Consider the following 25,048-nt stretch of genomic DNA (forward strand, 5'->3'; position numbering starts at 1 on the left):
CAGCATGGAACTAGACTTCCCACCAGTTCAGACCTAGGCACACTAATCTTAGCTGATATCTAGCTATCTTGTCATCTTGGACCCAGGAATACCCATCTTCAGCTATATTTGCAGATGGGAAGGAGAAATTATATTGTGGCATTGTGTTCCTTAAACTTTCACTATTGAGAGATGGGCAGGTTAAGAGTGTAGGATTTGAGAATGGAGAGATGGTGGCCCCCTCACAGAAGGGGGTGGAGCTAGGGCCACTTCCTTCCCTGTTATGGGCCCTCAGTCTAAGTCCCCGCCTGTTTTAGTTTGAGAAGGGTTCTGAACTCAGACAGACAAACAGGCTCCCCTCAGGATCTCCCAACTATAATTGCAGGTAAGAATGAACATATGCCAGGGCTGTGACTAGAGCTGGGGCGGCCCATGGCAAGGGTGAGGCTAAAGAACAACATCCTTTAAGAAAAGACTAGGAAGCAGGGCAAATTGGAGTAGAAGTAGATGAAGATTTCCTATCCAAGAGTGTGATAGGAGGGTGGGGATTGGGGGTTGAGGGCTTGGTTGGTCATTGGAAAGGGGGTTTCTAGGAAGAGTCAGATCCAGAAATACTCAGTGAGTAGAAGGGCATTCATTCTGGGCATCCCCACCCTGATTATTTCTGAGGATGGAAAAAGCCGTTGAACCACAAGCCCAGCCAGGCAGCTGGTAGGGATGTGGGCAGGATGGGGAGGATGTTCCGGCCTCTGTAGACTCCTCCTTTTGTCTCTCCTCACAGGTCTTGACTCACAGACACCCCTGAACCTTTCTTGGTCTGGGGGAGATCCTACGTGTTGTCATGGAGATGGTGTTCCCTCTGTCTCTCTTGTTGCTTCTCATCCTCTCTGAGTGCTTCTGGATCTCAATAGCCACTACTGACTCCCAGGTCGCGGATATGGTGACTGTGTCAAGCTCTTTCTTGGATCAGCACTCCTTGACTTCTCAGCCGCCCCTGGAAGCTGTATCCTTGCCAGGCTCAGACTCAGATACGACCCTCATGTCCTCTACAGCCCTGGATGCCACACTTTTGACGTCCTTGATGACAGAGGCCAGGGATAGCACTCCTACTGCTGAGGTGGCATCCTCTACCACTTTTGATTCTGGGCTGACCTCGGTGGATAAGAAAGACCTTAGTAGCACCCAGGAACTGACTACACATGTGGCTATTCTGTCTACTAGTGTCAAGGCTGTAGTTGCTGCGGTAACGACTCCCTCCATACCCCCTCCCTTTAATGCCACTGGAGGGCAGGAAGGGAATACCACCCTAGTCACTAAAGAAACAACCCCCTCCCATGAGATTTCAACGGGTAAGACCACCTCCACAAGTTACCCAGGGTCCCAGACCACTTCCACATCTTCCCTCTCATTGACCAGTGTCTCTCCTGCAAAAAAATTGCAGGATGGCAGTAACTCCGCGCTGGTGATTCTGGTTGTGGTGATTGTGGTGGCAACTCTCTTCGTAGTCCTGTTCTTTCTGTGGCGTCGGCGGCAGAGGAGGAGGACAGGGGCTCTGATGCTTGTGGGAAATGGGAAACATAAAGGAGCTGGGGATGCTTGGGCTGGACCAGTTCAGGGTGTAGAAGAGCAGGCTGCATCTGGGTCAGCAGCAGGTGAAGGGGACACAATGAACCCTGAAGGTGAGGGGACTGGTCGTAGGCCCACACTCACCACCTTCTTTGGCAAGCGGAAGTCTAGACAGGATTCTGTGATGCTGGAGGACCTGGAGGCCGGGGCAGCCACCAGCGACCTCAAAGTCGAGAGCGAACCCCTTGTGGAAAAAGTGGATGAGGCTGTAAAGCCCCCTGAAGCTGACGGCTTAAGTGCTGATGAGTCAGTAGTGGGAGATGGGAATTTGCCATCGAGCCCCGTGACCAATGTATGAAAGGACCAGGATCATCCATCAGTGAGCATTTTTGAAGGCATTCCAGGTAGTATGAGATGGAACCTTCCCTCAAGGAATTTAACTTTCTCATTCTTCATAGACTCTTAATCATCTTAATCTTTTTTTTTTTTTCATCATTATTTCCATCTCCTCTACCTGTGTCTTCTCCATGGCCATCATCTTCCTCTTTATAATGGTCACTGAGTACTGCCTGGGAAACACGTGGTCTCGCCAGTAAAATCCTGATGCAGTGAAATTTCCGGAGTGCCTCATTTTTAAGAAATAGATATTTTGACAAGCTCACTTCATGGATTTGCCCCACTCATTCAAGTTCTACCACAGGAGCCACCGGCTGTGCTTCAGTTTAGGACACTCATTCCCACGGGGGCACCGACACATCTCTGATAGAATGCCTCCATAGCTTCTCTATTCACTCATTCAACAGCCTAATTAATGACCTAATTGATGATTTTATTTCTAATGAGGCTGACCCCGGGTTTAGCCCAAGCTTCATAACCAGGTTCCAGCCTACCTCTTCAGATAGTTCATATTACTACACTTCATGCTCTCTGTGTCAGCCAGACTGACTGCCTTGTTCCTCATCTCCACGTTTGTCCCTCCTGCCTGTAATGGCCTTCTTCAACACTGACTTTTCAAATCCATGGTTTCTTGAAAGGCTTAAGTCATATGCCACTTCCTATGTGAAGCTTTTTCTGATCCTCAAAGCTATCAGTGCTTCCTTGACTAGAGCCAAATCCCCTTGTATTTGTATACATATTTTGTATTTGCTCACATGTGTATCCATTGTCTCCTTCGTTAGAATGCAAGCTCATTGAAAGCAGGAACTATTTTATTTTTATCTGTGTAACCTTTGGGCCAGACAAATAGTAGGGATAGAGAAGGGAATATTGACCAGACCAATGATTTCATTGGTTCAGAAATTCTGAGAGAGGCTATTGCCTCTGCAAAGCAGGTCAGTACTTTCTCTACAAAGTATTACCTTACACAATTGCCTGGATGTTGAATGACTTGCCTGAATCACACAGGTATATGTGTCATGGGTAGGATTTAAACCCAAATATTCCTGGCTCTGAGAGCAGCTGTCTTTCAAATGTGCTGTACTTTGCTGCCTCTCAGTAGTTCCTTAATCTTTTTTTTTTTTTTTTTCCTGAGGCAATTGGGGTTAAGGGACTTATCCAGAGTCACACAGCTAGGAAGTGTTACATGTTTGAGGTCAGATTTGAACTCAGGTCCTCCTGACTTCAGGGCTGGTGCTCTACCCATTGTACAACCTGGCTGCTCCCTTACTCTATTTTTTAAAAAATGCTTAATTGATATTTATAGGAACCACGGCAATAAAGAGACCTTGGGCCTTGCTGAGTATTCCCTAAGGGATTCAGGGATGTGGAAATCCAAATCATACTGTCTCTGGACTGAAGGATTTCTTCCCAAGAGCTCCCAGGGATATAATAGGACAGGATTGGGCACCAAGAACAAGTCTGGGAAGATGGTGAAGTGGGGTAGTACATGGAGAATGTTTATAAAGTATCTGGATGGAATGGATTAGGAATGAGGTGAGCATTACCTCTTACAACTGTAGAGAGGAGAGAGAAGAATGGGTATCTCTTCTTTGTGATCCAATAAAGAATTCAAGAGTTTATTAGGCAAAATGTGTGGCGTGTGTGTTACATTTTTTCATTCCAGAAGTTACTTTGATCACTTTTCCAGAGGAATTTATTTCTATTATTTCAGATCCCTATTCCATCTGGAAGGACATAGGGGACACAGTAGAGAGATCACTGACTTTGGAACCAGACTCATCCTCATGAGTTTCACAGAACACACATTAGTTGTGTGAGCCTAAGCAAGTCACTTAACCCTGTTTGCCCAGTTCCCTCATCTATAAAATGAACTGGAGAAGAGAATGGCAAACCCCTCCAGTATCTCTGCAAATCCCTGGTGGGGTCAGGAAGAGCCTGATGGTTGAAAGAACGCAACCTCATTCTGGGTACTTGCAGGTTCTGCAGGCAGGCTTTGGACCTTCTTGCCTAATGACCCGGTCCCATCTCTAAACCCTATAGTAGCCACTTGGACTGTGTACTCCATGAGTCTGTCTCCCCTGAGCCTCCTATTCATAGTCAAGCATGTCTGTGTTCCTGACTGACTCTCCTAGCCCAGGAGAGTAAACTACAACCACAATAGGGAAGTTGGACTAGGTTTGGGGAACCTGGAACTTCCTTCCTCGGCACAGGCGACTGGCAGGGAGATAATACATTTTTTTTTAATGGGCTCTGGCCCTTTAGGTTGGTCTCCCCATTTTAACCCTAGCTAAACTCAGTCCGGTCCAATCCAGCTCAGTCCAAAGTGCAAAGCCCATCCTGAGAGACTCGGGCCCAGGCTCACCCAGCCCAGCTCAGTCTGTGGTGATGGGTGTGTACACAAGAAACTGTCTGGGGGTAGTGTTGACATGCAAAGAGGAAATTTGTAAAGAAAAGGAAACTATTGACTCAGAGCCGGTGTGTGTGGTCTGTGACCTTGTAGGAAAGAGAAATAGGCAGGGACAGTTACGATGATGGAGGGCGGGGGGGGGGGGGTAGGGGATGAAATCAGATTGGGGAGGGAAACACTGAGAATCACTGTAAACCATCCCTGTCCAGAAAATGGTTCTGGTCTGCTGGGAGGCGGGTTTGGGTGCTGATTGTGAAGAACGATTGGACATCGGGTCTAGATGAGGAGGAAGAAGCAGAAAAAGACTTGCTTTCTAGCTTACATAACTGAAAGACTCAGCCCCTGAACTAAATCAAGTTGTTTGTCCTTTGTTCTCAAAGATGGCCATGACATCATGGAAGCTATACAATGACTTGCAAATGAGATTTGAGTAAGGGAGGGTTGGGCAAGGTCCCCTGTCTCCCTTTCCCCCCTCCAGAGCCATCTGGGTCTGGTGGCCAGAAACAGATCAGGACGACTGGAGATGGCTCCGGATGCAGTGGGAGATCTTGTCTCTTTTAAGTGAAGGTCTTTACCAGGTTTCAGGATGACTGAGACAACCACCCCTTCAGTAATGAAGGAGTTTCAAGAAATCAGGCTATCCACACTTATCTCTATTCAGAATCAGGCTAAGGACCTTTCCCAGTAGACCCAAGACAAATGTCTGCAGCACCTTCACAGCTTTACTGATCATTACGTTGAGGTGTGAGAATTAAGGGTTGAGAGATACCCTGACAGCAATTGGGTCTCCCTTGGGCGGTCACAGTTTTTGCAAAAGAATTCACAAACCCCAATGAATACAGGCTTGAGGTTTGTGGCAAGAATGGGTTTATTTACACGGAGAAAACAGCTTTCTTAGCGGGCAAGATACTGTTAGGGCTAGTGCAAAGATGGGTTTACTCTGAGAAGAAAATATCTTCCTCAGTGGGCATTCCTGATTAGGAATTAGCGGAGATGGATTGACAGGCCTTGGGTTTTATCGGGTTTGTCCTGGCCCAGAGCTGGGGAGTAGTTTGGGAGATTAATCTTCAATCCAATAGAGGGTGGTGATTATGTCCCTGGCCAAGATCTCCAATTGAATGAGATTACTTATCTGGGAGTTTCCCTCATGAATGGGTGGTCCCCTCCTGGGTGGTCCCCTTCTGGGTGGTCCCCTCCTGGGTGAGCCCCTCCCAGAGGCTGGGAGGGTTTGAGAGTCAGGAGCACCTTTCCCCCAAAGATTAAAGAGGACACAATTTATATCAGGGCCCTCCCAGGGGACACAGTTTGCATCAATTGAACATCAACTTGAGGCACTGACCGTCCTGGTTCCCTCCTGACCCCTGGTTTCTAAGATCTATTGCACTTTATCCCTAATTACCACTCTCTATTCTTTCCCACTGTCCTTCTGAAGCTACAGCAGATTAAAAAAAAAAAAATTCCACTTTATTTTTTATTTTGAATTTGAATTTCAAATAAAATGAGCACTTACACATAAAATGTAGAACAGGAGATTATACATGAAATTTTGAATTTCTACTATGTAGAGCTTCTTTACTTAAATATGTAATAAATTCAATGTATAACTTTTCAAAAGGGGCAAGTAGGTGATTCAGTGGATAGATTGCTGTGTCTAGAAATAGGATCAAATGTGATCTCAGATGTTTCCTAGCTGTGTGATCCTGGACAAGCCACTCAGATGGCAAACCACTCCAACATTTTTGCCAAGAGACCCTAGGGTCTCTTGACAAGAGACTCAGACACAACTGATAAGCACAATAGCATTTCACAATGTTGCCCTCCTTATCTGAGAATCCTTCTGGTCTTCTGCTCATTTCTCTTTTTGGCAGGAGAGGGGGAACTATTTCTTCCTTTCTCCTATCGCTCATGTGTTAAAAAAAAAGAAAAGTAAAATTCTTATAACATACATGCATAGTCAAGTAATAAATCCCTAGGTTAACCACGTCCAAAAATATGGTTCTTATATTATTTGTTCTCTAAGCTCTACTCACTTCACTTTGTGTCAGTTCACACAAGTATTTCCAGGTTCATGCCAACTTGTTGGTTCCTCCATGGCCCAGAAAGGATCGTTTCAGTGCTTTCTCTAAGCCATTTTGGGATTCTCTGATTTGGGTTTTCTCTAATTGATTGGTTCTTCTGGTAATCAGACTCTCAAATTCTTTGCATGAATCTCTCTTCTTCTCCTCTTTTCCTTCCCCAATTCATTCCTCTTCCCTCCCTTATTCCCCACCCCCCCACCCCCCGTCTATCTCTGTTTCTTTCTTATTTTCCTCCCTCCCTTTCTCTGTCTCTTTGTCTCTCTGTCCCTTTCGCTCTCTGAATCTGTGTGTAGTTCTGTTTCTGTGTGTATCTCTTTCCCTCTCTCTGTCTCTCTGTGTGGCTGAATCTCTCCCTGTCTCTGTGTCTCTGTATTTGTCTATGTTTCTCTCTGTGTGTCTCTGTCTCTCTTTCTCTCTGTCTCTGTCTCTCTGTCTCTCTCTCTGTCTCTCTCTGTCTCTCTCTATCTCTCTTTTGTATGTGTGTCTCTCTGTCTCTGTCTCTGTCTCTCTCCCCCCTATATCAGTGCACTTAAGTTGTTGTTTTCTAACTTTTTAAAAATAAAATAACATCATAGGGGATCATTCAGTCAATAAGTAGTGAGAATTCAATGAGAATCTCTCTCTCTCTCTCTCTCTCTCTCTCTCTGTTTCTTTCTCCTCCCTCTTTCCCTCCCCATTCTTCCTTTCTTCTTCTCTACCTCTCTATTTCTCCTCTCTCTCTTTTCCCACCCCCTCCTTCTTTCTTCTCTCTTCTTTCCACTCTTTTTTTCCTCGTAAGTTCTCACCCTCATATTTAGGATTGAACAATGGTTAATCGATCTCCATCAATGAGGAGACTTTCATTAAAAAATGTACTTTAAATCTCTGATTACATTCCAATCCTAAGCTCACTTTTAGCCAATTTGAAAACTGCCTGTTCCTTGGGACCCAGTTTTCTTAGTTGTAAAATGGGAGCAGTTGACAGGTGACTTCTGAGTCTGCCCTAGAGCAAGGGTCCTTAACCTGGTCTAGGTGTTTTTTTTTTAATCTCGATAACTTTTTTGATATATTGGTTTCTTTTGTAATCTTTTGTATTTTATTTTATGTATTTAAAAATATTTTGCAAAGAGTTTATATTTTTCACCAGACTGCCAAATGAGTCCATGATCAAATAAACAAATAAATAAAATAAAAAACCCATTTTTCCCTCCTTCCTTTCCACAATCAAGGGGATGCAATTTGAAGGGGAATCTCTAGTGGAGTGCACTTGGATTGGACATGGTCAGCACAAGAATTGATTATGTGTATTTGTTTTTCTTTCTGTTTTCAATTGGTGGGGAAGGAAGAGAAAGAAAGGGGGGAGAACAGTAAGGAGGTTTTTGAACAAAAAAAAATAATAAATGGATCTATGGATTTTTGAAATAACTAGACATATTTTAATTTGGAGAAGAGAAGGTTTCGGGGTATGGCACAGGACAGGGCTTTGGTGATTGTCTTCAAGTATTTTGAAAGGTTGTCAAGTAGAAGGAAGAGAGAGAAAAGGGGAGATCAGTAAGGAGGGCTTGGGTTAATTAAAAAAAGAATGTCACACAAGGTTCTATGGATCTTTGAAATAAGTAAAAATATCTTGATCTGGAGAAGAGAAGGCTTAGGGGTAAGGAATAGGACAGGGCTTGATGGTTGTCTTCAAATATTTTGGAAGGTTGTCAAGTAGAAGGAAGATAATTTTTTTTTTTTTTTTTTTGCTTTCTGAGGGCAGAAAAAAGGAGTAATGGGTAGAATTTGATCTTGATATGAGAAGAAACTTTTTTTTAAATAACTTTTTATTTTCAAAATATATGCAAAGAAAATTTTCAACATTCATCCTTGCAAAACTTTGTGTTCCAAATCTTTCTTCTCTTCTCTCCACCTCCCTCCCCTAGAAGGCAAGTATTCCAATATGGGTTAAACATGTGCAATTCTTCTATACATATTTCTACATTTATCACACTGCACAAAAAAATAAGAAGAAACTTTTAATAATTAAAACTGTTTAAAAATGGGATGAGCTGCTTTTGGATGGGGTGAACCACATGCTGGTGTTTTCTGCTTAGATCTAATCCAAGTGGGCTAGGTGACTTGTTAGGTTCCATCTGAGAGACAATAGACCTATAAATAATGGCTTCCCCTCACTTCAAAAATCAGAATAATTCAACTCCAAGTACAAATACTGCTCAAAATTTACAAGAGAACTCATTTTCTGACATATACATACTTGGAAGACACGCACGTAAAATTGCCCAGAGCCCTTTCATGTACACACTGAAGCACTATCATAATCCCTTATGTGGAGAGAAGGGAGACATGGACCAGGGAAAAGCTAAGGAAAGAAGGGCCTGGAGCCTTCATTTGGAGGTAGAAAGGAGACACAGACAGTATAGCAGGAGCTGGTTCTCCTCCAGCGCCCAGGGAGCCCAAGAGCCTGGATTCTGGGCGGGGATTGGGGAATAAGGGGGAGGAGGGAAGGAGGAGAATCCCAGGAAAGGGAAGACTAGGGGCTGTCCTTAACCATTCCCCCATCCCACTCACCACCCCCATTTTTTTGTCTTCACCTGGTTTTTGCGGACTGAAGGGAACTAACTGCACGAAACCCAGTCAACTCATGGACAAGAAAGGTAAAGAATATTCCTCTCACCCATAACTGCCAATATCTTACTTCTTTTCACCTTTCATCTCTTCTTCCCAAATACCAGTTATATTTTCTCCCCTCTGGAAGATTCTCTGAAGGATCTACAGCCTCCTCCCTTTTCTTCTTCTTACTTCCCAAAAGGAAGTATAGAGGAGAAAAAAGTCTCTGGGACCCCAGGAAATGGAGGAGGAAGCAATAAGGAAGGTGTTTGTTTCCTGGGAAGGGAGTGAGGAAAGAGGACAAAGCTGGTATTTGCAGAGCTGTCTCTGAACTTTGCCTTCCAGCCATCAACCCAAGAGGGGAAGGGGCAAAGTTCTGATGAGGCTGTATAGGAATGGGGGGGAAGGGATCCTGTCTAACTGGGTGATTGCTGTCTTCCCCTGAGGTGGGAAGTCAGCGTGATTGGGTATAATATTTGCACAGATATGACACTGTAGGAGGGGGACAGCTCATTTCATTTCTGCAAGTGGAAAGAGCACTTTTCCTAGAAACAAAAACTAGGAATAGGCTATGTTTTGTATGTGTCTCCTCTCTAAGCCTCAGTTTCTCCTTATGTCAAATGAAAAGGTTGGGGCAGGTGATTTCTAAGACCCCTTCTAGTTCTAATTTCTATGACTTGGTTGGCCATTCTGAACGTTTGACGGGTACATATTATATTGCTCTTACAAAGGATGGGGAAAGATCAGATCTCAGAGCTGAAAGGGACCTTAAACACCCTCAGGTGATCAACAAGCATTTATTAAGGGCCAGCTATGTGCTAGGCTCTGGGAATAGAGAGGACCCATGATCCACTGAGATAGGAAACTCCCAGATAAGGAAGGTCAATACTGCTATCCTTGCAATTTAGTCTTAGAGATTTACCCAGAACAGGGGGAAATTAAAGGATTTGTTCAGGGTCACAGTCAGAATGTGACAGAAGCCAGACTTGGGCTCAAGTATTCTTGGCTTTAAGATTAACTCTATCCTCATTTGATCCTCACAATTGTCCTGTAAGGTGATTACTGTCATTGTTCCCCATTTTATAGGTAAGGAGACTGAAAATAAAAAAGGTTGGGTTCCCCCCCCCCAAAAAAAAAGATTAACTCCATCCATCGGGCCATGTTGGATACACAGACAAAAGTGATAGCTGTTCTCAAGGAAAACAAGGGGAAACAGCATGGATTTAAGTCTAGTGAGCATATCTGTTGACTAACTATCTCAGAGTCAATCTGACTACATCTTCTCCTCAGGGATCTAGGAGTACCAATGGCGTTTGGAGTATTTCTTCCCTAAACATTGGCCATTCAAGCCTCCACTGGCTGTGCTTTTTCCCTGGTAGGTGCCAGTGACTAGGCCCCCAGTTCTGTTTAACCCGTTATTATCACTTAACTTTTACAAAGGATATTTATTTCAAAGATGTAGCAAGAACCTTTATTTTCTCCTATATTACCTCAATCTCTGGATAGAATGGGTTCGGACTTAGCAAAATTTCTCTATATTTTGGTCCTACCAAGTTCAAATGCAATACCAATGCTGGATAATTTTCATTTGGACTATTGCTGCCTGGGCCCTAAATGTGGGTTACTTCTCAGGGGTCCTCAAATTTTTTAAATAGGGGGCAGTTCACTGTCCCTCAGACTGTTGGAAGGCAGAACTATAGTAAAAACAAAAACTTTGTTTTGTGGGCCTTTAAATAAAGAAACTTCATAGTCCTGGGTGAGGAGGATAATTGTCCTCAGCTGCTGCATCTGTCCCGCGGGCTGTAGTTTGAGGACCCCTGCAGACTTAGGGCATCAATTCCGGGCTGGTTATAAAATCCAGAATGGATCTGATTTCCAAAGCCTGAGGCTCTCCAAATTCCTGGGTATATAGAAAGCTCATTTTCCTGATCTTTTGAAAGCCTCCAATTCTTCTACCCAAAAGGAAAAAAAAAAAAACAAAAACAAATGCTGAGGGAGAAAGACAGAAACCTGTTTTCTCGGGGTCACATGTTGGATTCTGAAAGAAAGAAAGAGGGCCACTTCCTTTCTAATGCTGTCTCTTCCTGCATGTCATCGGGAAAAGAATCAAACCAAGAAAACAAATCCCTCCAGAAGAGAGACTGAGACTAAAACAGTAACCAAAGAGGCCACCATGAAACGTGCACTTAGCAGTCTAGAACTAGTTACAAAATGTCTACAAATATTCCAAAGTCTGTCCAAGTATGCATTATCACTGCCCTACTGGAGGCAGTGACCTGCCCCCTCTCTCCTTCCCCTCCCCCCAAACTTCTTTCATGTGAGATTTTCAGCTTTTGAGTAAGATGATGAAACTCTGTTGCAGGTTCATAAGGACTGACCTTATTGACCAGTCCTCATTAACTGAAAAGTAGAAACTAGATTTATTTTATTTTACTTGTCAAGGAGACCAAGCAGTTAGGGAAATCAAGAAAGGATCACACAGAGAGGGGCATTTTAGCTAAATTTGGAAAGAAACTAGAGATTCTAAGAGATAGAAACTAGTTTGCCAGCATTGAAGGGCATAATTTTTATATTTTTTAAAGTTGAGAGCAATAGCCTTTAATCCAAATCCTCCTCATATGTTAGAGAAGGAAACTGAGGTTCAAAGAAGGGATATACATTTTCTTTTTTTTTTTAAATAACAACTTTTTATTTTCAAAATATAGGTAGATCGTTTTCAACATTTATCCTTGCAAAACCTTGTGTTACAATTTTTTTCTCCCTCATTGCTCTTCCTCCCCTAGACAGCAAGTAATCCAATTTATGTTAAATATAAGCAATTCTTCTATACAAATTTCCACATTTATCATGATGCACCAAAAAAAAAAATTGTCAAAAAGGGGGAAAAATGAGAAAGAAAACAAAAAGCAAGCAAACAACAAAAAAAGGTGAAAATAATATGTTTGATTTACACTTAATCCCCACAGTCTTCTCTCTGGGTGCAGATGGCTCTCTCCATCACAAGACCATTGGAACTGGCCTGAATCACTTTGCTGTTGAAAAGAGCCCCATCCATCAGAATTGATCATTCTTTAATTTTGTTGCTGTATACAATGTTCTCTCGGTTCTACTCCTTTCACTTAGCATCAGTTCATGTAAGTCTCTCCAGGCCTCTCTGAAATCATCCTGCTGATCATTTTTTATGGAACAATAATATTCTATAACATTCATATATATATACACACACACACACACACACACACACACCATATATCATATCATATAATTAACTTATTCAGCCATTCTCCAATTGATGGGCATCCACTCAGTTTCCAGTTTCTGGCCACTACAAAGAGGGCTGCCACAAACATTCTTGCACATGTGGGGCCCTTTCCCTCCTCTGTGTTCTCTCTGGGATCATAGTTAGAAACACTACTGGATCAAAGGGTATGCATAGTTTGATAGCCCTTTGGGCTGAGCTCCAAATTGCTCTTCAAAATGGGTGGGGGATATACATTTTCTAAGGTGACAAAAGTACTAACTGGCAGCACTGATGGAAATAGAGCTCTTATCTCTTCTCACAATCTCTTTTCTTAAAATAACAGATTCATCCTTATTAACCTGATGTTTCCTTTGCTAATCTTAGGTTTTGTAAGCACTAATGTAGGTGGAGCTCTTTGTTTATAAAACTTTTTTTTTTGAGGCAATCAACCCTAGGAGGTAAGTGCTATTATTATTCCCATTTTGCAGTTAAGGAAACTGAGGCAGGAGAGGCGAAATGACTTGCTTAGGATCATGTAGCTAGCAAATGTCTGAAGCCAGATTTGAGTTCTATTCATCCTACCCAGGTGCTCTTGCTTATACATCTTTTTTTTTTTTTAAATTGTTCTCTACAACATGTTAAGAAATCAGTAACATTAATCTTTAATTAATAATTACTTAAATCAATAATTAATTAATTAAAGTAAATTAAGGTAAGTTTTTTGAGTGACATCCAGGAAAGGCCTAGTCTCTTCAGGTGAGGCTGCCATTTTTGGATTGAACAAATGTATTTCTTCCTGATTGTGGCCACATTATTTTTTCTATCTGTGTGCTCAGTAAAGATTTTGGCTCTGCTTATCTTCTGATTTGTATGACTGAGTGCTTTATGGCACACTTCTTATCAATTGATAGGGAAAGCCCTACCTGGCCCTATATTCCTCCCCAATCATATAAATACAATGATAATAATGAAATATGAATGTGTGATATGTTGCTTATTATAGCCCATGTCTATTGTGAATCCATCACATTTCTAAGTGCTCCCAAACCTAGCAATAGCCCATCATCTCTTTCAAGTTCCAGGGCCCTTAATTGTCCTGTATGCACTTCAAATTCAATCAAGTTTAAGTTCCTATTTATTTTTTGTCTTTAGATCCCAAACACCTAAAATAGTGACTTATGCCTTCTTGTCATCATGTGCAAGGTGTTGCCCTAGGTTTTGGGTTCACAAATTTTTGTTGAGTGAATTCAACATGTTCAAAACTGAAATCATCATATTTTTCTCCCCACCTTTGGTCCCTACCTAAAGACCCCCTCCAAAAAAAAAATTAAAAAAATCTTGTTCTGACTTCTCTGTGGTGTTATAATTAAGCCTGGACAATCAGAATTTAAAAGGATTGATTACTGCACCTCAAGTTGTATGGGATTATGTTATGGGCCAGAACTCTGAAACAAGGATCTTACAAGGTGCTAACTAAGTGGAATTGATGAGACAATGGTTTTCTGTGATTAATAGTTCTCTAGTTCAGTAAGATTGATTTAATTTATAACAAATAATGGTTTCCTAATGATATAATGATTGGTTTATTGTCAGTGTAGAGCATATAAGCTGGGAGTCTCAGCCAGGTTTAGTCTGAGACAGAGCTAGAGAACTAGAAGCAGGAGTTAAGCTCTCAGAGTGAAGGAGAGAAAGATTCAAATTCACCTTTAGTCCTAAGGGGACCTCCTTGCTGCTGTTTTTTTCTAGAAGCTATACCCCATCAATATGATATATTATTTTTTGATGCTGCATCCACATTATCTCTGATAACTTCCTCTCTCTATAACCCTTGCCACTACTCTCACATAGAGTCAAATTGTCATCTGCCTGGATTGTTGTGATAGTCTCCTAAAAAGGTATTCCTACCTCCATGCTCTTCTATTTCCAATCTTTCTTTCATTTTACTACTTTAGGTCTTTTCTCAAGAAACTTCAGTGGCTCCCTATTCTATCACTCATCAAATATAATTCAAACTCTTTTGCCTGGTATGTAAAGCCCTGCCTAATTTAGCAAACCATTTCCATACTTATTTCATATTATTCCCAACATATCCATTATGTATTTTATGTTCCAGCCAAATTGTAGCTCTAATTTAAAATTCAAATCTAGAACTCTTCTTTCTCCGTTCCTTTTTCTTTTCTGAGTAAAATATCTTGGTTCAACCAAGAGAGAGATCCTCATGTGGGATTTTCAGCTTTTGAGTAGGCTGATGAACTCTGTAAATGGGAAATGCAAACGGAAATTCCCCAGTGTCTAGGGAAGAAAATAAGGGATATGTTAGCATCTTTCTGCAGTGTTTTTGCTTTCCAAAGTGTCTCTCTCTCTCTCTCTCTCTCTCTCTCTCTCTCTTTGTCCTTCCACATATTGGAGTTGATCTCCAAGAGAATCTATAACCTAGTTTATCTTTCTTTCTTGAAGCAGGAACAAAGAACAGAGAACTAATCCCATCACCTCAATACACACTCAGATATCATTCTCTTCAGTTAGGAGAATTTGTGCAAAATGTGAAAACCTGAGTTACATATACATACATATATATATATATATATATATATGTACTGTTCTCTCCTATAAGCCTATAAGCACCTCAAGAGCAGAGATATCATTTTTGTTTTTGTTTTCCCTCTAATAAATGCTTACTGATTTATTGATTACTATGTGGTTTCTCTCTAGATATAGGTTAAGATCTCAGAAAAGAGGTTAGATATGGAAATCATTTGCATTGTTGAAATTGAAGATAGAATGAGATTGTTAAACAAAAGAATTTATTGAGAGAAGAGCACTGAGCTTAGAACCTTAAGGAATAGTTACCCTAAACACTTGGAAAGGGAATACCAAATCAGTGATGGAGAAGAAATGGTCAGGGGTGGAAGGAAAACTAGAAGAGTTTTGTCTTTGCAACCAGGGGGAAAAGAGAGGATTCAAGCAGAGAAGGGTGTGATTAACAGTGTCACAATCTGCCAAAAGGTCAAGGAGCATGAAAGTTAAGAAAAGACAATTGGAATTGGTGTTTGGAGGGTGGTCATCAGAGGAAGTAACTTTGACAGAGTGGGCACAAGTCAGAGTGTAAAGCTTTGACGTCATGGTGTAATGGGGAAGTTGAATCAGTGAGAATAGATAATTTACAGTTTTGACAGTGGGGAAGTGGGGAAATGGCAGGATTAAGCAGAAGGGTCAGAGGATGAGTTTTTGTTTTTGTTTTTCTTTTAAAGGATTGAGCCTGAGCATATTTACAGGCTGATGGGAGGGGCAGATATATTTCTCTGTATTAATTTTATTGTCTACATTATATCCTTCAGTAAAATGTAAACTCCTTGAGGATGAGGAGTATTTCATATTTTTTTGTATTTTCATCTCTAGTACCTTGCATAATGCTTCATATTAGTGAATGTATAATAATGAATTGAATTTATATGGAGGAGAGTTTGAAGATTTAAGAAAAGGGGATATTGCAGAAAGGACAGACTATGGATGCAGAGCATTGTATATACTGTCTGATTCAGCTGATATGTTTATTAGTTTTATCAAGTTGCTTTTCTTTATATTTAAAAAAATTGTTTATTTTAACATTCTTTTAATCCTTTTGGGGGGTTCTAATTTTCTCCCTCAAGCCCCTCTAGAACCCATTGAGAATACAAGCAATATAAAACCAGTATTCTTATGTAGTCATATAAAAATTATTTCTATATTAGTAATTTTGCAAGGAAAAAAGAAGAAAAATAAGATAAGGAAAAAAGTTTCAATCTGCATTCAGAGCTAATCAGTTCTCTCTCTGGATGGGAATAGCATTTTTCTTTGCTAATACTATGTACAATGTTCTCCTGGTTCTGCTCACTTCACTGCATCTGTTCATATAAGTCTTCCCAGGTTTTTCTAAAGTCATCCCTTTCTTTCATCATTTCCTTTACCTTCACCCTTTATCTTTTTTTCTTTTTATTATTTGTTGGCACAGGGAGAATGAGGAGGCTAGTCTGGGTAGGTTTGCACTGGGGATTTGGGGGAGAGGTTAGATAGGAAGTGTGAGAGTGAGGTTTTGAATAGTTAATCAGTTGACAAGTTTTTATTCTGACCTTAAAGCATCTCTTGGGTCCCTTCCCTAGCACAGTGGAAAATTTGGAGCCCAAGTACCTGACTGAATCTTAGTTCTGCTACTGCTATTTGTGTGGCTTTGGGGAAGTCATACATCCTTACGTATAAAATAAGGAGTTTGGGCTTTAAGGATCCATCCTCTTCCCTCCATTTATGTGGCCATCACTTTGGTACAGACTTTCATCACTTTTTTTTCCTTTTGTCACAGTTTCCTACTTGGTCTTCTTGTCTCTAATCTCTCTCCTCTCCCATCCACCTTCCATACAGCTGTCAAAGTGCAATTCCTAAAGCACAGGTCTGAACATATCCCTCCCCTGCTCAATAAACCTCAGTGACTCTCTAGTCTTTGAGAGGCTCAAATGGTTAGTTGGTTGTCATCCTTTGTTCTTGAAAGGGTCCAAATAGTACCATTGTACCGGGGTCAAGGTATAGTCTGTTCCAGGTGAGCAGACCATGACTAACTTGGAAAGTTCTACAACAGGTCAGGCCCAAACAGTTCATGGGAACATCTGATGTGGAGGAGTCTCTGAATTTGTCCATCTTATGTTTCATTTGAGCATCTGCATTTCTGCTTTGCTCATAGGGTCCTTTTTTATGGGGGCACATCATTTTTGACAGTCCTGTGCCAGTGTCATCCCAAAGTTCTTCAGAGAAATTTTGAAAATATTCTTGTATTGCTTCTTCAGACCTCGGGACACATGAGGGCTTACTCTTTGAGGCAAATATTCATTTGGCATTCAGATAACAAGGCCAGCCCCTGTTGGAGCTCCCTGCAGTAGAGTTTGAAGGTTGGCAGTTCAGTTGGAGAAAGGATTGCATTGTCTAATCCAGGACTCTCCTGCTTGAGAGTTTTACAATCCAGTTTCAGTCTCCCTTTCCAGGTTTATTATACATCCTTCCCCTTCTTACATGATGGTGTAGCTATACTGACTTTCCCAGCACTCGTCAAACTTAACTATATGCTTTTGAACAAATTGCCTCTCATGCTTGGGTGTATTCCTATTAGCTAATACCTCCTAGTTCTTCCTAATAACAAATGTCATCCCATCCCTGACAAATTACCTAATATTTATTTTAAAATATATCACTTAATCTGAATTTACTTCCTCATTCTGATGCACTGGGTTTCCATGGAAATGATTATTACCTTGAGTTCCAAGTATATCTTGTGGGCACCCATTCCTAAAACTATGACTCATGAACCTTTTCTCTGTGAGATTACCTTTACTATCAGCTTGTAGACACAATTAGCTCAAAATAAAGGCTAAAAGGGCTTAGAAAGAACAGTAACTATAAAATATTATTTCCATAAACTTGAGACACACTCTCTCATAAGAATATATAGGATTGGTAGGAAGAATGGACTCAGACTTAGAATACAATTGTAGTGAGGTACTCATCTAGTGAATATATGTGCAAGGCAACTCACACTTCTGGAATAGTACAGTCCTAGCATCCTTTTCAGGAGAATCCCTATAGCATTTTCTCTGAGCTATTCACTCAGGAGAACTCCCTGGGATCTTCCTTCTCCTTAGCTTGAGTCTTCAGCTGCCGTGTAAAATCATCTTTTTTTCTTTTTCTTTTTACAGTATTTTCTTTTATTTTTTTACATTAATTTTTAAAAATACATATGTCTTTATGAATCATGTTGGGAGAGAAAAATCACAAGGGGGGAAAAAAAACAAAGAAAAAGGAAAAAAAAAGTGAACATAGCATGTGTTGATTTACATTAATTCTCTGGAAAATGCAGATGGCATTTTCTATCCAAAATTTATTGGGATTGCCTTGGGTCACTGACACTCTGAGAAGAAACAAATCTTTCATAATTGATCATGGCTTAATCTTGCTGTTACTGTATATACTATATTCCTGGTTCTGTTTGTTTCTCTCAGTATCAGTTTATGTATATCCTTTCAGGTCTTTCTAAAATCAGCTTGTTTGTAATTTTTTAAATAGAATAATAATATTCTGTTACTTTCATATACTGTAACTTATTCAGCCATTTGTTAATTATCTTCTGAATCCATAATCAGTTCTCTTGGTCTTTTTGAAATGCTGCCTTTTTCTCCCTGAATCTTTCTGGAAAGTATCCCTATTCTCTCCCACAAACTGCTTGATATTCCGAATTTTTCCCTTCCAGATGGGATGTCTCCTATTTGGTAAGGAGCTGTACTGCCAATTATCATCTGTTGTGGAATATCAGCGTGAGAGGAGAGAAAATCTCTTCCTCTATCCCTGCAATCATCTTGTATAAGTTCAGGGGTCACAGCCCACAAAACTTCCCATTCCTGCCCTTCTAGCATCTTTTTATACCTTGCAAAGGATTGAGAAGACTGGGGTGGGAGGCCTTTGTACTTTATTAATATATTAAAACCTTGTTACTTCAACTAGCCCCCAAATTCTGGCCCCACTGTGCATATTTTGTATTTATTTATATGTGTATATATTGTCATCTTGTATAGAATGTATACTCCCTTTGTACATGTATATACTATATCAGATTGTGTGCTGTCTTGGGAACAGGGGAGGGAAGGAGGAAGGGAGAAAAAAAATTTGGAACTCAAAATCTAAAAGTGAATGTTGAAAACTATCTTTATATGTAATTGGAAACAATAAAATACTATTAAGTGAAAAAAAATACTATTAAGTGGAGGGGAGGGGAAGAATTAAAAAATTTTTTTTTGTATTTCCTACCACAGTACAATAGTAGGTGCTTTTTATTTTTGTATTCTAAGCACAGTGCCTGATAAACAGTAGTGCTTAATAAATGCACATTGATGGATTAATTAGTTGATTTAAATGCCAGGAGTTTGAAGACAGAGGTCTAGAGAATTGGTCTGTGAATTAGAATACCTGGGTTCAAATTTGGACCCTAATATTGCCTTTTTTTTGTACCATATGTAAAAAGGAAATGGTTGGATTAGATGATCTCCCAAGGGCCCTATCAGTTCTGAAGAGATATTTGGTTCCTTGGAAAGAGATCTGGGAGTTGGGGTGGGAGTGGGAGGTGATTTTGGATTTCATCAAGGTGGGAAACTACTAGGAAGAGCTAGGTTTAGAGCAATGTTCTGGGTCTCTGGACTCTTTCTCCAAGCAGAAAATACAAAAGGTTCCAATTTTTCAGCGAGGCCTTAAGATCCTGCTATAGAAAGGTTCTCAAAGTCTGGTCCTCAGGAATCTTTTAAGGAGGTCCATGAGGTTAAAACTATTTTCACAGTAAATATTAGATTTTATTTATTTTTGGTGAGGCAATTGGGATTAAGTGACTTGCCCAGGGTCACATAGCTAGTAAGTATTAAGTGTGTAAGGCTATATTTGAACTCAGTTCCTCCTGACTTTAGCTATCCACTTTGCCACCTAGCTGCCCCCACAATATCACTAAGACATTTTTTTTTTTCCATTAAAATGCTCTTCCCCTTTCCAATTGTATTTCTGTGAGGCCAGATTTTCTCCATGGACTTTTTCTAGAACAACATATAACAGATCAAATCCAAAGGAATTTGAGAATTTTTCTGTCTTCTATTAAACCAGACAAAAAAAAGAGATTTCCAAAAACATGAAAAACAACTTTTTTTGTTTTACAAAATCATTGCAGACAAGATTAGAAGGGAAGCAATAAACTGGGAAAAAATTTTACATTCAAGAGTTCTGATAAAGGCCTCATTTGTAAAATATATAGAGACTAGACTCAAATTTATAAGAATTCAAGCCATTCCTCAATTGATAAATGGTCAAAGGATATGAAGAGTCAATTTTCAGATGAAAAAATTGGAACCATTTCTAGTCATATATGAAAAAATGCTCTAAATCACTATTGATCAGAGAAATGCACATTAAGACTCCTCTGAGGTATTATCACATACCTCTCAGATTAGCTAAGATGACAAGAAAAGATAATGATAAATGTTGGGATGTGGAAAAACTGGGTCACTGTTACATTGTTAGTGGAATTGTGAACGGATCCAACCATTCTGGAGAGCAATTTGGAACTATGCTCAAAAAGTTATCAAACTGCATACCTTTTGATCCAGCAGTGTTACTACTGGGCTTATATCCCAAAGAGATCTTAAAGGAGGGTAAGGGACCCACATATGCAAAGGTGTTTGTAGCAGCCCTATTTGTAATGGCAAGAAACTGGAAACTGAGTGGATGCCCATTAATTGGAGAATGGTTGGATAAATTGTGGTATATGAATGTTATGGAATATTATTGTTCTATAAGAAATGATCAGCAGGATGATTTCTTTATTGTTATTTTTATTTCTTTTTTTTTATTATGGCTTTTTATTTACAAGATATATGCATGGGTAATTTTTCAGTATTGACAATGGCAAAACCTTTTGTTCCAATTTTTCCCCTCCTTCCTCCATCCCCTTCCCCAGATGGCAGGTAGATCAATACATGTTAAATATGTTAAAGTATATTAAATACAATATATGTATATGTGTCCATACAGTTATTTTTCAGCAGGATGATTTCAAAGAGGCCTGGAGAGACTTACATGAACTGTTGCTAAGTGAAGTGAGCAGATCATTGTACATGGCAACAGTAAGATTATGATGATTGATTCTGATGGATGTGATTCTTTTCAACAGTGAGGTGATTCAGGGCAGTTCCAATAATCTTGTGATGAAGAGAGTCATCTGCACCCAGAGAGAGGACTGAGTGTGGATCACAACATAGTATTTTTACTCTTTTTGTTGTTGTTTGCTTGCTTTTTATTTTCTTTCTGATTTGATTTTCTACATGATAATTGTAGAAATAGGTATAGAAAAATTGCACATGTTTTACATAGATTACTTGCTGTCTAGATGAAGGGATGGGAAGAAATGTGGAACACAAGAGTGTTCTCAAGAGTGAATATTGAAAATTATCCATGCATATGTTTTGAAAATAAAGAGCTTTAATAATAAAAATAGATTTTTTGTTTTAGAAAACATTTATTTTAATTAAAATGTTATATTAATGTATAATACATTTATTGTTTTTAAAGGAATGAAATAAATTTTTTCCTCATTTTTATTTTATTTTTAAAATAAAATTTTATTGATTTTTTTTTTATTACCAGAATTTCTCTATTATCTTTATCTCTCCTAGAGAGACTCATCTGCTATGGCAAAATAATTTTCTGTAAAGGAAAAAAAATCAGCCAAACCAATTAGCATATAGAAAATTTATTTTTTAATAAGATAAATAGGATCCACCTAAACAAAAACTTCTTGGGAGAAGGACCTCAAGAATTTTTAAGAGAACAAATGGAGTCTCACAACCAAAATGTTTGAGGGCCAGTGGTTCTCTTCAGAACCTTCCAGGTTTGTGCTAGGAATGGGGTTCACTGGTGTTCTTATTCTTTTCTCTGTCCAGCAGATGGCAATATTATATCAACTCAACAACTCTGTTCTAATGCTTTTTCTCTCCCATTTTCTCTTCCCCTCTCTTAGATCTTGCCCTGCTTCTGCCCCCCAGGACCCTGGAGGCCCTGGCAGACTCCTGGTTGCAGGAAGACTGCCCTGGCTTTGACTATGCAGCCCTGGTGGCCAAAGCCGCCCCTTCCCAAGCTGTCCTCTGGGCCAAGTCCCCTGGGGTGTTGGCGGGGAGGCCGTTCTTTGATGCTGTTTTTTCCCGGCTAGACTGCCAGGTGACCTGGTTCTTCCCTGAGGGTTCCCACCTGGTACCAGTGGCCCGGGTGGCTGAAGTCCGGGGCCCTGCGCACCGCCTGCTGCTGGGGGAGCGGGTAGCCCTCAACGCCCTGGCCCGCTGCAGCGGGGTGGCCAGTGCTGCTGCAGCTGCTGTGAAAGCAGCCCGGGCCGCGGGCTGGACCGGGCACGTGGCAGGGACCAGGAAGACCACTCCTGGCTTCCGACTGGCAGAGAAGTACGGGCTGCTGGTGGGGGGGGCAGTGGCACACCGCTACGACCTGGGGGGACTCGTGATGGTGAAAGACAACCACGTCCTGGCGGCTGGTGGTGTGGAAGAGGTATAGACCTTATCCTGATCCATCTCCAACTGGGTCAGGCCTTGCTCTGACTGACTCCATCCAAACCCTAACCCTAACTGCTAACTCAAGAGAAAATCCCAGACTAATTTCAATCTGAAACCCAATGACAACTATAATCACATCCCAAATGGCTTCAAATTTAGGCTTTGAGATTTTCAAGCTGAGTGATTCTGGGAAAGTTATTTTACTTCTATGAGACTGTTTTCTCACGTATAAGTTTCTTGAGGGCCTTTTGCCTGTTTTTGTATCCCCAGCACTTAACACAGTGCCTGGTTATCTACCCAGCGCTTAATAAATATTGAATGAACTTAATTAAGTTTGTAAAATTCAGGTAATACTATTTAAATACTAGAGGCAGCTTATAATATTTATGTTTATAATATTAATATAATAATAAATAATAATATTTAAACTAGAGGCAATATTTAAACTGGTGGCTTAATGGATAGGGTGCTGGGCCTGGATTTAGTTCCAATGTTACCTGTATTTGCTTAAGTTTCCTTAACTGTAAAATGGAGATAATAATAGTCCTGCCTGCCAGAGTTGTTTTGAGGATAAAATGAGATAATATTTGTAAAAGCACTTAGCACAGTGCTTGCTTGACGCCTAATAGGCACTATATAAATGCTCATTACTTTCCCCTTATAACATTCTAAAGTCATTTAATCATCAAGCATTTAGTAAGCACTTGCTATGTAGGGCACTTTGGCATCTCGTTCCTCTCTTTAAAATGAAAAAGATTGGAGTATCTCCAAAGCCTCTTTTCCACCCCAAACTGTGACTGTGCAATGGGATGGCACATTATTATAAGTATAGGAGTTAATCAACCCACCAATTAACATTTATTATGTTATTGTTATTACTATGTGCCAGAAGGCAGCTAGATGATTCAGTGGATACAGTTTTTGCTTAGAGATCATATCCTTCCTTAGACCTTCACTAGCTGTGAGGGTCTAACTGGCCAAACTACTTAACCTGTTTGCCTTAATCTGTTGGAAAAGGAAATGTGTCTTTGCTAAGAAAAACGCACAGATAGTATGGTCCGCGGGGATCATAGAAAAATTGATCATGACTAAACAAAATACTAAACTCAATCCATACAAAGATAGGCAAAACCAGCCTTTTCCCTCAAGGAGCATACTTTCTTTTCTTTTTTTTTTTAATTAAATTTTAATTTAATTTTTAATTAAAGTTTTTTTTATTTTCAAAAACATATGCATGGATAATTTTTCAACATTGACCCCTGTAAAATCTTGTGTTTCAAAATGTCCCCCTCTTCCCCCACCCCCTCCCCTAAATGGCAAGTAATCCAATATGTACTATACATGTTAAAATGTTAAAATCCAGTATATGCAAACATATAAACGCTGCACAAGAAAAATCGGATGAAAAAGGAAAGAGAACAAACCGCAAGCAGACAACAATAAAAAGAGCGAAAATGCTCCGCGCTCAGGAGCATCCTTTCGGATGGGGGGGGGGGTGTTGGAGGGGAGCAGTAAGTAGTGGGGGGGGTATGTATGCGGAGAATAGACGGAAGGTCGGGGTCCTGGAAGGGCCTCCCGAGGTGAGGCGGCAGTGAGGAGAGGCGGGGAGTGTTTGTCCCACGTTTGATGATGTGCAGATTGCGGAGCACACGGAGGGAGACGGGGAAGTAGGAAGAGGCTATCTAAGGCCAAACAAGGAAGTTAAATTTGCTCCTGAAGGTACCCCCGGAAGTCCCCGGCGCGGTCAGAAGGATGGGATCCAAGTAGGGGAAACTGAGGCAGCAAGGGAGAGCTGGGTGCCTTCTGAGACTTGCCCTGCTACAGAATTGAGAGTTATATTAATGAGTGTGCTTCTCCCAAGTCCCGCCCGGCGCTAACTAAGCCCCTCTCGGCGCTCTTGTCCCCCCGCCCCACCCTGGGCCCCAGGCCGTCCGAGGAGCTCGGCGGGCCGCAGACTTTGCCCTGAAGCTGGAGGTGGAGTGCGGGAGCTTACAGGAGGCGCTGAAGGCGGCCCAGGCGGGCGCGGACCTGGTCCTGCTGGACAACTTCTCCCCGGAGGTGGGGGGCGGGGCCGGGCGGGGCCAGGCAGGGCCGGGCAGGGCCAGGCAGGGCCGGGCAGGGCCAGGCAGGGCCGGGCAGAGCCGGGCGAGGGCCGAGGCGAGCCAGGGGCCAGGGCAGGGCCAGGCAGGGCCAGGCAGGGCCAGGCAGGGCCAGGCAGGGCCGGCGGGCCGCTCTCACCGCGTGTCTCTCCGACAGGCGCTGCACGCCGCCGCAGCCACGGTGAAGGCCAAGTTCCCGGGCGTCGGCGTGGAGGCCAGCGGGGGCGTCACGCTGGCCAACCTGGCGCACTTCTGCGGGCCGCACGTGGACGTCATCTCCCTGGGGGCCCTGACGCAGGCCGCCGCTGCGGTGGACTTCTCCCTCAAGCTCTCCGCGGGGGGCGAGGCCCGGACGCCCCCGCAGTGATCGCGACGTCCAGGGCCGGGCGGGGCGGGGGGTGAGGCAATAAACCGGCTGGTCTCCGAGGCTCCGCTTCGGCTCCTTGTGGGGAAGGGCGGGAGGGGACTGAGGACGCCGGGTTTCGAGGTACCCGGGAGCGGGCCTCAAGGGCTCGGCGCCCCTTTCTCCCAGACACCACTGCCAGCAGTTTCGCCCTGCGAGAACACTGGACCTCAACTGAAAC

At 41.6% G+C, this 25,048-nt stretch overlaps 2 protein-coding genes across 2 annotated transcripts; both read left to right on the top strand.

Moving 5' to 3' along the window:
- The first annotated feature begins 270 nt into the window (after positions 1 to 270).
- SPN (sialophorin) lies at positions 271 to 3,573 on the top strand. Its single transcript, XM_012542868.3, has 2 exons — positions 271 to 364; positions 761 to 3,573. Exon 2 carries the CDS (start codon positions 821 to 823, stop codon positions 1,901 to 1,903), a length of 1,083 nt encoding a protein of 360 aa, XP_012398322.1. The 5' UTR covers positions 271 to 364; positions 761 to 820; the 3' UTR covers positions 1,904 to 3,573.
- Positions 3,574 to 8,940: 5,367 nt separating this feature from the next.
- QPRT (quinolinate phosphoribosyltransferase) lies at positions 8,941 to 24,845 on the top strand. The gene is made up of 4 exons (XM_031940253.1): positions 8,941 to 9,062; positions 21,825 to 22,360; positions 24,292 to 24,423; positions 24,622 to 24,845. The coding sequence occupies exons 1-4, from the start codon at positions 9,050 to 9,052 to the stop codon at positions 24,829 to 24,831; spliced, it is 891 nt and encodes a 296-aa protein (XP_031796113.1). The 5' UTR covers positions 8,941 to 9,049; the 3' UTR covers positions 24,832 to 24,845.
- Positions 24,846 to 25,048: the final 203 nt, after the last annotated feature.

Source organism: Sarcophilus harrisii, chromosome 1, assembly GCF_902635505.1.
Source record: "Sarcophilus harrisii chromosome 1, mSarHar1.11, whole genome shotgun sequence".
Taxonomy (NCBI): domain Eukaryota; kingdom Metazoa; phylum Chordata; class Mammalia; order Dasyuromorphia; family Dasyuridae; genus Sarcophilus; species Sarcophilus harrisii.